We start from the raw sequence: 12,636 nt of genomic DNA, 5'->3' as shown, positions 1-12,636 counted from the left end.
TTAAAGCTGTGTGTGTGCATATTTTCGATGGAATCACTTGTATTGTGGATTCAATGTATATCAGGGTTCATACTGAACTATGAATGATAAATTCAAAGACTTTTCCCAAACTTTCAAAGACCACAGAGATTTCCAAGACCTATTTTTGCTAACATTGTGTATACAGGTTATATGAGAAAACAACAAATGCCATATACTACAATATTGTTTATTGATTAAAGTCAAACTATAATTAATTTCCTAAAATAGCATTATAATGATCTGGAAGATAGGTTAACATTTGTTATTTTTTCAGAAATATGTAACATACGTGTCAGATTTAATACAAAATAAATTGTTCTCTTAACAGACATCAGCACTGCTTTAAATGCATTATTATATTTGCTTTTTTTTCTCTTCAATCATTTTGGAAAGAGATGCCACCACTGTCATCTTTTCCTCTGCTCTTCTCCTAAGAGCATTTGACTCTGTGACAAGCACAATCTTACTGTCAGGAAACACTGCTTTGAAAATATTGTTGATGCCCTTGCATGAATTCATGCTGTAGTGGCTGTGAATACATGTCATTGTCCACAGAACTTCCGCCCGTAGTACTTCAGATTTAGTGCAAAAAGTATTTAAACTAGTCTTTAAAGTAGAAGTTGCTAAAGCTGATTTGGTAGGCTGCTTTGTACTCATCATACCATCTGCTGCTGGCTGTGAAAAGTATGCACTTACTGGTGCGACTTGTTCTGCAGAGTTTTTATTTTGTTGGTGCTTATATCCTAGAAATGAAACAAATGTAATTATCATTGCAAGAATTTTAATGAATCTAAATGAAAACAAATAACTTCATGATGTATGAAAGTAATTTTTAATTCGGTTTTACATACTAGTAAGAAACACTATTTAGACACAAATTACCATTTAAAAATTGGCTTCTGAAAAAGTGAAATAAAATATCGGGGTACAAACAAACGGGGATGTATAGTCAGACTATAGATACACAAATCAATTTCAGCAAAGTGATTTTTAAAAAATTTTTTTTTTATACCACTGGGGAAAAAGGTTGAGGGTCAGCAATGAGAAACGGGGACATTCCGTCAACTGGAAACACATTTTTTCATTCTTTTTTTTTTATTTGCCTAATCAAATGACTTGACTTCATACAGTTAAAGCTTCACAGCACACGTTAACGCCATTTTTTTTTTTTTACTCGCAATTCAAGAACAACAACTCTTGCTTAACTCTACTATAGTGTACGCATGCACACTTTGAAACTGTTTATCCGTGAACTGAATTTATTACAATTGATGTTTCTATATTAAACCAAGGAACATTATGTGGAACAAAATTTTCGAAAATGATTTTTGTCCCTCAAACGTGTTAAATAAACCGATGGTATAAGTAAATTTAAACGGGCCCTCTTTTGCCATATCTCCCAAATCATCAAACTAAACAGTATCTTATTTTATACCCGAAAAGTAATGAGTTACCATTATTTTGCCCAAAACTACCAATAGCTTATACTTCTGCATCTTTGTTCCACTAAATGAACAGTATGTAGTTATTAATTTGCAACTTACCTTTGGCATGACTTGTAAGGGCTCCTTCTCCCATTGAAGCCAAGCTGATCATCTTTTTACACAATGTACAAAACGCCTTTCGTTTACATAATTTATCCTTTTGCAGCCATTCCTTGTATTTCTCTTGTTCAAGCCAGATATCGTTGAAAGAGCAAAGACCTGGCATTTTTAAACACTGAAGATGTAAATCAACTGAACAAATTTTGAATCCTCGAACGTAATACTTTTGTGCACTTTCTACGTAGAGTGAATTAGTGTAATGAACATTGTGATTGGCCAAAGCTGATGGACTCATCCAATCAAATTGAACAATTCGTCAAAAGAAAGAAGCCAGGAAAACCAGCTACATCCGAAGCTAACGACCTTAGGCAATTTTATTTGTGACTTCCTTTGATGAAGTGTGTAGCCGTCTTGCTTTGATGAAGAGTGCATGTGTTATTGAAGTCGCCGCCGAGGCCAACTTTGGATGGCCAAACAAAGCCTCTTTTGTTATTGTGGCAGCATTGAAACTGAACGGGTCATCAAAAGAATGAAACCAAGATAATTAGATTACATCCGAATCTAACAACCTCGGATAATTTTATTTGTGATTCTGGAAAGAAATTAAAATTTTTTGGGTTTATTTCAATTTTCAAAGACTTTTAAAGACCTCAGGGTAATATGCTCGATTTTCCCAAACTTCAAGGCCTTGAAAATGCTATCTCATTTTTCCCCAACTCTCAAAGACCTTCAAAGACCGTACGAACCCTGTATATGATGAGGTTCGCAGGTGAGTACACAGTGTTGATAATCTATTCATGCTATACATTAGACATTTATATATAAACAGGATTCATGTATATGTACCAATTCATGGTTCTCTAAATAAAGTAAACTATTATATTATGTCTTCTCTGTTTTCACTACAGGTGTATTTCTCATTTAATATGCATCAATTTAAGATGGTAACTGCCGATGAAGCACATATCTTACCGCCCGCATTTATTACCCACCCCCACCCACAATTTTTTATGGGGGGGGGGGGAATTTTCTTCAGCTAAATGACTTGGTTGCATATAACACGGTTTGGTATATAACGTGGTTGGGTTTTATGGCTCCCAACTACCGTGTTATAGCGGGGTCACACTGTATGTAGCGGATGCCAGCTTGCGTATGCATCCTTACTCTAGAGTGTATTGCCTATGTCAAATAACAAAATCGCAAATGAGACGAAAATATCACCTGATTGCTTGAAGGCACCTGCCATTTACGCATGATAAGTTACTTATTGCAAACTGACCCAGATTATACTGTATCCAGGCTAATTATAAGATGGTATCTCGCAAATAAAAAATCATTATTTTAAAATACATTCAATGTGAGTGCAAATGAAAATCTTTTTGCTAGCATGGGTTATAGAAGTATTATTAAAGCAAGTTATTATTGTGTATACCCTTTGCCCTACAAACATCAATTACGATTACATATGGCAGGTGATAAACACAACTGACAGGGAGCAATAAACCCATTGTTTAAACTTACCGATAGGATATCAAATATGTAGTTTATTTTATTACAAAGCAAACCAACCCAAGGAAACTGACTTTGGTATCTTTTTAGTGTGTCGATTTTTTTCTTTTGACGTCGGCCGACAAAAGGAAGTCAAGTTTGGTTCTTTTGGATTCTTTAAGTGTGCCGATTTCTTTCTTCTTTTTTTTAATATAAAGTCTGCTGACACAGGGAAGCCAGCATTGATTCTTTTTACCTGTATTAACAGGAATTTTAAAAATAAAATGAAACAATGGAACAGTTCTGAAAGCGATACAATCTAGTTTTCATTAGTTTCATCTAAATAATCCCTATCCATAGTTTATAGTCTTTTATTTTTCGACAACAAGAAGCATGTACTTCGTCTTGTAGGGATAAATGTACGTCATTTCCCGTCCTCTATAGGTTTACACTTTACGCTTGATAATTTTTTTGTTCTTTTTGTGCGAGTATAACTACTTTTATTCATGTAATGCAACTCTGATGTAAAAAGGAAAATGCTGGAGTATGGCCAGTGACCTTTAAATAAGAATAAAGCTGGATTAATAGAACTTATTTTCTCAAATGGAGTCCTCCTACTGCAAAAATCTCAGTAAACCATATGTGCTCCAAGCATCAGATGGACTCATGCTTAAGATCGTGGTTCTTTCTCAGAAAGTTTCGAGGCCAGATTATAATAAGAATAGTTTAAGGATATTTATAGGTTACTGCATTGGTATGGAAAAATATGAACGAGTTTTTCGGATGTAAATACTGCACAATCTTGCGAGTGCAGTATATCCATCCAACAAAACGAGTTCATATTTTTCCATGCAAATGCAGTGATCTTTTTATTATATGCTCATTTTCTTATTCTACCTAATGCTTAATTATATTAACAAAACACACTACAAGAAACAAAGTAACTAATTGTATACCGTAATCCAAACTAAATACACAAGCGCAGATTCCTCATTACATAACAACAACATTATTACTGCGCATATAACTCCATCCAGATAAAACTGAACTCAGTTGTGAGCTCAAAATAACTTTTTGAAGAATATGGCATGTCTAGTTAAAATTGAAATTTGGAGTCATATTGTGAACGAATGCGCATTGCAACAACTTTTCCATTTGATCTGGAATTAATACATTTTGGTATTTTTTTTTCAATTTTACGAAATTTCCTGATTATGGACTGGATCTATATGTGACAATTCCACATGAAATACATCGGACTGAAGAAGCAAGGGAGAAGCGTGTTGACATCTGCAAATGTGTTTCTGTTTCTGTCACTGAATGTTTGAAATCATAATGTGGGGGAAAATATGAAATCATTCAAAAGCAATTATCAAAAAGACGCTATGGAATTTAATGCTTATTTCATTTTGATTGCAGTAAGGAGGATGTAATTGCACTTATATTCAAAATTCCAGTACAATTTCGATATGTGTAATCAAGATTACACAATTGCAGAACTAAGAAAGTACATTTTGAGGAAATTCAGGAAGTAAAACAGTAAGTATATTTTTTGCCACTCTTATTACCAACTAAAGAAGACAGTTTATACCTTGTCACTTTTAAGTTATTTTTAAGGACCCTTTCTTGTGTCTACTCTATAGCTAGCCTAAATCTGAAACAATGTATCAAAAATGTTATTGTGGAATGAGCATATAATAATTCACTGTATGTGCACAGTCCTAAGTTAATACGACATCAGGTCATAGAAATACCAGTTATGGGAAGTTTTGCTGCATATGTGTAGCCCTAGGAGAATGAGAACAGGTTACAGAAACTCCATTTTACGAAAGTGCTGCTGTATACATGCAGCCCTGTGAGAATACAAGATCAGGCTAAAGAATGGCCAGTTAAGGGAAATTTAATTGTATATGTGTAGCCCTAGAAGAATATGAAGCCAGGTTTTAGAAGCACCAGTTCAGGAGAACATCACTGTATATGTGTTTACCTACAAGAATAAAAGGGCCAGGTAACTAGAAAGAAAAGTTAAGGGAAGTTTCACTATTTATGTGTAGCCCTGTAAATATACTAGGCCTGGTTATTGAAAAATCAGCTAAGGGAAGTTCCACTATATATGTAAGTTTTAAGAGAATCCATAGCCAAAATACAGAAAGGCTGGTAAGGGAAGTTACAATGTATATATTGTAGCCCAAATTTGTGTTTATTTTTATCATACCTGTAGCCCAGGGTACAGAAGACCACTAAGTAAGGGGTGCTCTACTTGTTTGACCACCTCAGCTCCAGCTTTCTTAGCATCATGCTCTGTGACAAGGGAAGACAATCTGTAGACATCTAAAGTGTATTCCCTGAGAAAAAAAAGATTCAAATCTATCAAGAAAATGTTAAACTCATGACCAAACATCCGGATTAGTAAATATCAACCAAGTTCAATGCAAAGTTCAGTAATGATGGAAAATTGTGCATGTTTATGCTAATATATGTGAATCATTATTACAGTTGCATTAAGTTTAAAAAAAGTTTATTAACAGTTTATTTATGAAGTTTATTAAAACCTGATTAATATTAGATGCTGAATTTATGACTGAACAAAGTGCTTCATATACAATTAAATTCATATGAAACAATATTGGCCTAGACATTAATTGTTAAATTTTGTCTAAACATACCATATATGCACACTTGTAAGTCGTGTCCAACTGTAAACAACAGACCTCGATCTACCATCACATAATGCACTGGCACATCAGGGTTATGATTTACTGATTAATCCTAACAAACTACATGGACTCAAATCTGCCATTAAGCAACTGCAGATCTGGGTCTAAGCAGTTTGCAGTTTGACTTGTCTTTAAAGCAAGTACGTACAGTATGGTACTAAAGATTTGCATATATCCATTTCACACAACTCAGGATAAAAATTTATCATAACTCTAACTACATTTTATGTAGACTTGCTGAAATATCTTATACATGGCTGATGTTTATCATGACACTAACACAGATGTCACAGGTATGATGTTTAATATGACACTGATACAGAAATTACAGATGTCACAGGTATGATGTTTATCATGTCATTAATATAGAAAATACAGATGTCACCGGGTTGATGTTTATCATGACACTGATACAGAAAATACAGATGTCACAGGGATGATGTTTATCATAACATTGACACTGAAAATACAGATGTCGTAAGGATGATGTTTATCATGTCACTGATACAGAAAATATTGATGTCATAAGGATGATGTTTATCATGACACTGACACTGAAAATACAGATGTCACAGGGATGTTTATCATTACGTTGACACTGAAAATACAGATGTCACAGGGATGATGTTTATCATTACGTTGACACTGAAAATACAGATGTCACAGGGATGATGTTTATCATTACGTTGACACTGAAAATACAGATGTCACAGGGATGATGTTTATCATATCAATGATACAGATATTACAGATGTCACAGGGATGATGTTTATCATGTCACTGATACAGATATTACAGACGTCACAGGGATGATGTTTATCATGTCACTGATACAGATATTACAGATGTCACAGGGATGATATTTATCATGTCACTGATACAGAAAATACAGATGTCACAGGGATGATGTTTATCATGTCACTGATACAGATATTACAGATGTCACAAGGATGATGCTTATGTGTGTGTGTGTGATTTGGATTTAGCATAGCTTTAACAATTTAGCAGTCATATCGCTACGATATTTGCAGTGTGGCAGTTTATAGTGATGTCTAGCAATGGGGCATCATGCCGCAGACATGTAGCATTAGGTCCCACCCAGTCACATTATCCTGACATCAGGCCGACCAGTCCTAACACTAACCTCTTAAGGATGAGTGCCAAGTGAGGCATCTGTTAGAACCATTTTTATAAGTCTTTGGTATGACTCTGCCAGGATCGAACCCACGACCTCCCACATCCGAAGTGGATGCTCTAACCACTAGGCCACCAGAAAGGTCAGGGATGATGTTTATCTTGACACTGATACAGAAAATGAGATGGGTGCAGGTTCAGGTTCCACCACTGGATCTGCCCAGATCAACTACCAAGCCTTGAATTTTACTCTACTTACCTATGTATGAAATAATCTTTAGAGTGTTCATGTGCTGCACATCACCAAAAACCTACCTGTTTTGCAGTAGAATATTTCAAGTGAAACTCGGATTACTGAGGTACCTCACTGACTTGGAGAATACTGTCATGATATTGTCAGAATAGGTAAATTATCAAATTTATTTGAAGTCAATGGTTAAATCTGACAACAAATGAAAAAGAAAAGAATAAAACCCTACCTGCTAAGCTGAAAGTCAGTTCCCTTGACAAACTTGAGTTTTTCCAGTGGCACCCCTATTGACTTCAACATTGCTTTGATGACACATTCATAGTACTTAACCCTGTGGGCCAACAGCTCCCAAGGGGCCTTCATATTGTCAAGGTAGGCATGCAGGTCAGCAAACAAAATTGTCACCTGTGATGAAAAACAGCAGTACATTATACTCCCACAATGTGTTCAACAGTTCTCTATATAGGCGATGGTGGACCATAAAGACTACCTGACAATGGGCCCTAATGACCTTGACACTTGCAATGCAGATGATAAGTAAATGTCTTATGCAGAGACCATCATTATTTAATCAGTCTTAACAAGACCATGACCTCTGAACTTAAGACCCACAATCTAGAGGTTTAGGTCAGTTGTCCTAAAGTCATTCATATACTTTGGACAATGAACCCTAGCCCTCGATAACTCGTGCACATCGTGGTCCAAAAACATAGAGCACACTATAAGCTTGAGTGCGAGTTACTAAAAAAATCTGTTAGACATCCAGACAATATTCCCAAGTTTTTCTGAAGATAAATTTCCAGGGTTTTTCCAGGAAGAAATTACATTTTCAAGGTTCACATATGACCATTACTGAATAGAATGATAGAACATTTTCGATTTTAAAAAAAAGCATTTTCTAGTTCTCAAGATGTTTTTTTCTTCTCAAGACTCTCCAAAACATCTAAGTAAAAAAAGATGATCATGTACAAAGTCACAAAATGTATCACATGAAACAAGTCTGATTATATTCCTAGAAATTGGCATGTATTGTCATTACATTGCGCAGAATACAAATTCTAAAATTTCTGACTTGCATTATGTTGCTACGTGCAAACAACGTAATGAAAATAAATTTCCTTTCAAACTTTTAATTCTAAATAATTCTATAACAATGTATATACATGTTATACAAAGTAATATTTCCTATCACAGCATGAAAAAACAATGCAAAATATTAGAATTATATCTTGTAATTGAAAAAAGTTTAACCCTGAATTTATCTGTGCCAATAAAATCCCAAACAAGATTTTTCAAACAACTTAAACTCCATAAGACGATTTGGTAAAAAATTTCCATCATTTCAAAAACATTTACAAAAGGGTTCATTTAAATTTTGAAAGAAGACAATCACGTTTATAATAGCTATATTAAAAAGGACTTTATTTTCCGTAAAATCAACTTGTTTTCTTGTAATCTGATAAACTAGCCCCAAAACTTGTATTGATACCGGGGTTTCAAATCATCTTTTAATTTAATACAAGGGACGACAATTTCCCCATTTCTCTGGCATTCCATTTAAGATCTGAAACCAATGACATTGGCAATGCTTCAAAAACCACATGTCATTTTGTAATAGTTCTCACCAAATTTCAGCTCAGACAATCAACATTTTGGACAACAAATTCGACTTAAAACTAATTGCAGTTTGTTTTCTAATCCAGATTTCCTCCATATATTCCCACCCCATGGACATTTAAGTTGGGATGTCGGGTCAGAGAAATTGCATATTGAAAATTTGGAATTTGTCACCACTGTGTGGTAGCAGCATATGGTAGTCGCTTATGAGCGGGCCTAGCAAATTTAAACGATGTTCTATCAACTCATACCTGCATAAAATCAATACGAAAATGATTTATTTTCTCAGAAATGGCAAGTATTATTATCGTTATGTCTTTAATCCATTAACAGTCTAGGTTAAACTACAGCATATATGAAACCTGATCCGGTACTCACCATTTGCGTTACTAGTTACATGACGTCACAAATCTCAATAGTCACGTGATATCAACAGCACATTCCTTTTTATTGTTGTTGTAAAAAATTTAATTATATTAAATGAAAGTGAGATACCTTTTGTAAAAACCAGAAAGAACATATAATTCTCAACATATTTATTTGGAGAACAATGACAAGAAACCTGTCACTGTCATTGCAATCTGGCCAGTCAGATTCATCAAGCACAGAGAACAAATTAATGTGGTAGTCACATGATACAACAAAACCCTGGCAGTTGCTCTAGGAATAAATATATATAATTTCTGGTTCTTTCGAGTTTGTATTTTTATTACAACCAGCATATGAATCTCATTTAATACTTTTTTCTACAACATTTGAAATGGGATATTACTGATATCATGTGACTATGGTATCCATGAGGTCATGAACATGTGGGTTGTGAAATTTGTGTACTCGGTGATTACCAATGGTGGTTCTTTCCGGGGTTTTCCTGGGCTCTTCCTCCACCATATATACTGGCTACCACATATAGCCTTGTGCTGACAAATGGCATTAAACCCTATAACAACTACAACAACTACATTAGGAATATTAGCCTGCCCTACTAAAGACGAAAGACATCTTATCATGTCTATTTTTTGATAGACAAAAGGCAATAGCTCTTGTCCATTACCTTCCTTTGGCACTGCCAGGTGTCGCCATTTTTTGTTTTAGCTCAGCAAGATACTAAGGAGGATGTTCACATGGCAGTGTGGTTTGGAGGGCTTTTAAGTAATGTGATTGGGTTAAATATTCTCAAAGAAACATAATTTACTTAAAAATCTGCTTTCTCCTTAGAATACATTCCCCAATCACATTAGTTCAGGAGAATAATTAGTAGAAGGAGGGGATTCTGAGCATCCAACCTGTACCTTGAGTATCCCTCAGGGGAAGAATACCTGGATTCCCGATGTGAACGATAACCTGTTCTCCTAATTATATAGTCTGGGATCCCTTGACATGTGACTCTTATTTATAGTTATGAAGATGAAGTTGAAATCTTCTAATCTGCAAAATTTCACTGCTGAATCAAGCGAAGCTAACAGGATGTGTTTTGATTTATTTGGGTCTGGTGGCCATCTGTGCTGCTGCCACCAGCCCTACCAGATTCAAGGTTTGATCTGCGATAGAACTATATCTTGGACTGACATGTTGCGTTCAAATAACTATATCTTGGACTGACATGTTGTGTTCAAATATGAGGCTCGCAAAGATGGCTCTAATCTCATAGCTGTAATCTTCATGAAACAACTCTGATCTTGAGTGACCTTGGAGTACAGTGAGTGTATAACCCACTTCAGCCATGAAGCAATGGGCTTGAGGGGTGTTATGTATATTTGATTTAATTGTTTGTAAGTTTTAAAATCTTTTTATTTTTAATTTCATTATGTGTCAAAATAATGTAGTTTTGTTGACTAGGAACTTGATACTTTTCAAGAAAATAGTTTTACGTTGACTGTTAATTTGTAAAGACTTAAAGCTGACCTAGTTCCTGAGATTTAAAAATTAGAGAAGTAAGCAACTTTTTATTTTTATCTTATTCTTAGAGGTCCTTGTCAAGGTCATACTGGGACTACATCCTTTTATACGTAAATACTTCTCAAAGTTCTGGAAAGTTGACCCTCATCCGGGAATTTGTTTTGTGTTTTGAGTTACTGTATAATCATTGTCTATAGAGATATCTCTCAGTTTGGGCTTAGCGGGCCCCGAGTGGCCAAGTGGTCTAAAGTGCTTTCCGTTACGGATCACTGCCAGCTCACCTCTGTCTGCATGGGTTCGAGTCTCGGATTTGGCAAATGTGGGTATGTGAGAAAGCTTGCCAGTAGCTACTCATGGGTCGGTGGTTCTTTCTGGGGTTTTCCCAGGTTCTTCCTCCACCATTAATACTGGCCACCATGTATAGCCTATTGTGTGCTGAAAAATGGCATTAAACCCTACAACAACAACAACAACACTTTGGGCTTAAAACACTTGATGCATAGCTGCCAACCTTCCAGGCTCGCAATTAGTGAAAATAGGGACAAAAATTAGTGAATCTGGACATGAATTACTGAAAAATACCATGACAATAATTCCATCCACTCTGACCGTCAATACTACATTATATCAAGATCGCAATATAAAACTAAAACACTACATATATGCAGAAATATATCTGCATTTCTATTTATTATGGTATTCATAAACTCCACTTGTTCTTGTGGTTATTTATCAAGACATGATACTGTGGCAGACTTGAACTTCCTCAACTGCTTAATTGTAGATTTGTTTCCTAAACAGTTCAGACTTCTTGCCTGCTGGTCATCTTGGGTGACTAAAATTGCTGACAAATTTTCTGCAGCTAAAAAGGCCCTAAAGTCTGTCTTATTTTTCCTCACTAGAGGAAATACTCTTTCACTGTCGCTGTTGCTGTGGGTAATGCACAGGAAATGCAACACTTTTGGTTCTTCCACAGGAAAATTTGGAAGCAATCTTCAAATCTGGGAACATTTGTTGGAACAAATGTTTAGCATGGTCTCCAACTGAAAAAGGTAGATTGTGTTCAACAAGAAAACTCACAAATAATGCTTCAGCACTGGCAGCTTGCAGGTCTTCCGCCGATGGCTTGAAATATTCCAGAGCTGAAATCTGCGACTTCTTTATTTTCCCAACTTTGTGTTTTTTTGGCAACCGACGTGCTTCCTCACATCATCTCTGCCACCATGCCCAATACTAAAATTTGTGGCACACTGTGTGCAAAAAGCATGATGTATATCAATGTTTATTGGCAGAATGCATGGCCAATTTTTGATATATTCCAAATTAAACTTCACTATTTGAGAAACACATTTCTTTTTCCTTGGTGGTAAAGCCATTTTCAAGATCTTACATGCGATGCCAAACAGTAACTCAAATAAGTGTTGGTGACGCATGCATGGAACAAAATTCAGGTTAGGCCCCAGTTTCTCTTAAAAGCATTTGTAAAACTACTCATATATATAGAATAAATAGGCTAAAATGCTTGCTACCAGGCCAACTGTACCAATCGGCTATATTTCTACTAATATTGCCACCGGACCGTTTTGGCAACTGCCAATATCACAACTAGCACTTAACAGGAAATTGGTTATTTTATTAAAGATTTAAAATAATTGAGAATTGGAGAATTCGTGAATTTTTGGCTTGCAACATGAATCTGTGAATTGCTGAAAAAGTCATGAAATTCACGCCCAAATCATGAGGGTTGGCAGCTATGTTGATGTCACGGTGTTCGTTTGTTTGTGACCAGTTTTGGGAATTACATTTTAATGTTTATTCGAATTATCTGGATTCAGAAGGAAATGTATGAGTGCTCATACAGAATTCTTGGACAAAGAAATTTCATTAAATTTTATTGGGAAATTCAAACTCCGGATTTATTGTTTGTGAATAAAACAGAACTGTAGACCTTACAACACCACAAAGG

At 35.4% G+C, this 12,636-nt stretch overlaps 1 protein-coding gene across 6 annotated transcripts in view; it reads right to left on the bottom strand.

Moving 5' to 3' along the window:
• LOC149786893 (tyrosine--tRNA ligase, cytoplasmic-like) overlaps positions 1–12,636 on the bottom strand; it is a 94,815-nt gene that overhangs the window by 65,979 nt on the left and 16,200 nt on the right. For all 6 annotated transcript variants that reach the window (XM_089977423.1, XM_089977424.1, XM_089977421.1 and 3 more), the window contains 2 exons: positions 7,384–7,559; positions 5,269–5,398 (listed from right to left, as the gene is read on the bottom strand). In XM_089977423.1, coding sequence (XP_089833549.1) covers positions 5,269–5,398; positions 7,384–7,559 — 306 coding nt within the window. The remainder of the gene's footprint in view (positions 1–5,268; positions 5,399–7,383; positions 7,560–12,636) is intronic.

Source organism: Sinohyriopsis cumingii, chromosome 12 (assembly GCF_028554795.1).
Source record: "Sinohyriopsis cumingii isolate HCF-2022 chromosome 12, ASM2855479v2, whole genome shotgun sequence".
In the NCBI taxonomy this organism is placed as follows: Eukaryota; Metazoa; Mollusca; class Bivalvia; order Unionida; family Unionidae; genus Sinohyriopsis; species Sinohyriopsis cumingii.
The sequence above is the reverse complement of the archived record's forward strand: the minus strand, read 5'-3'. Positions and strand labels throughout refer to the sequence as shown.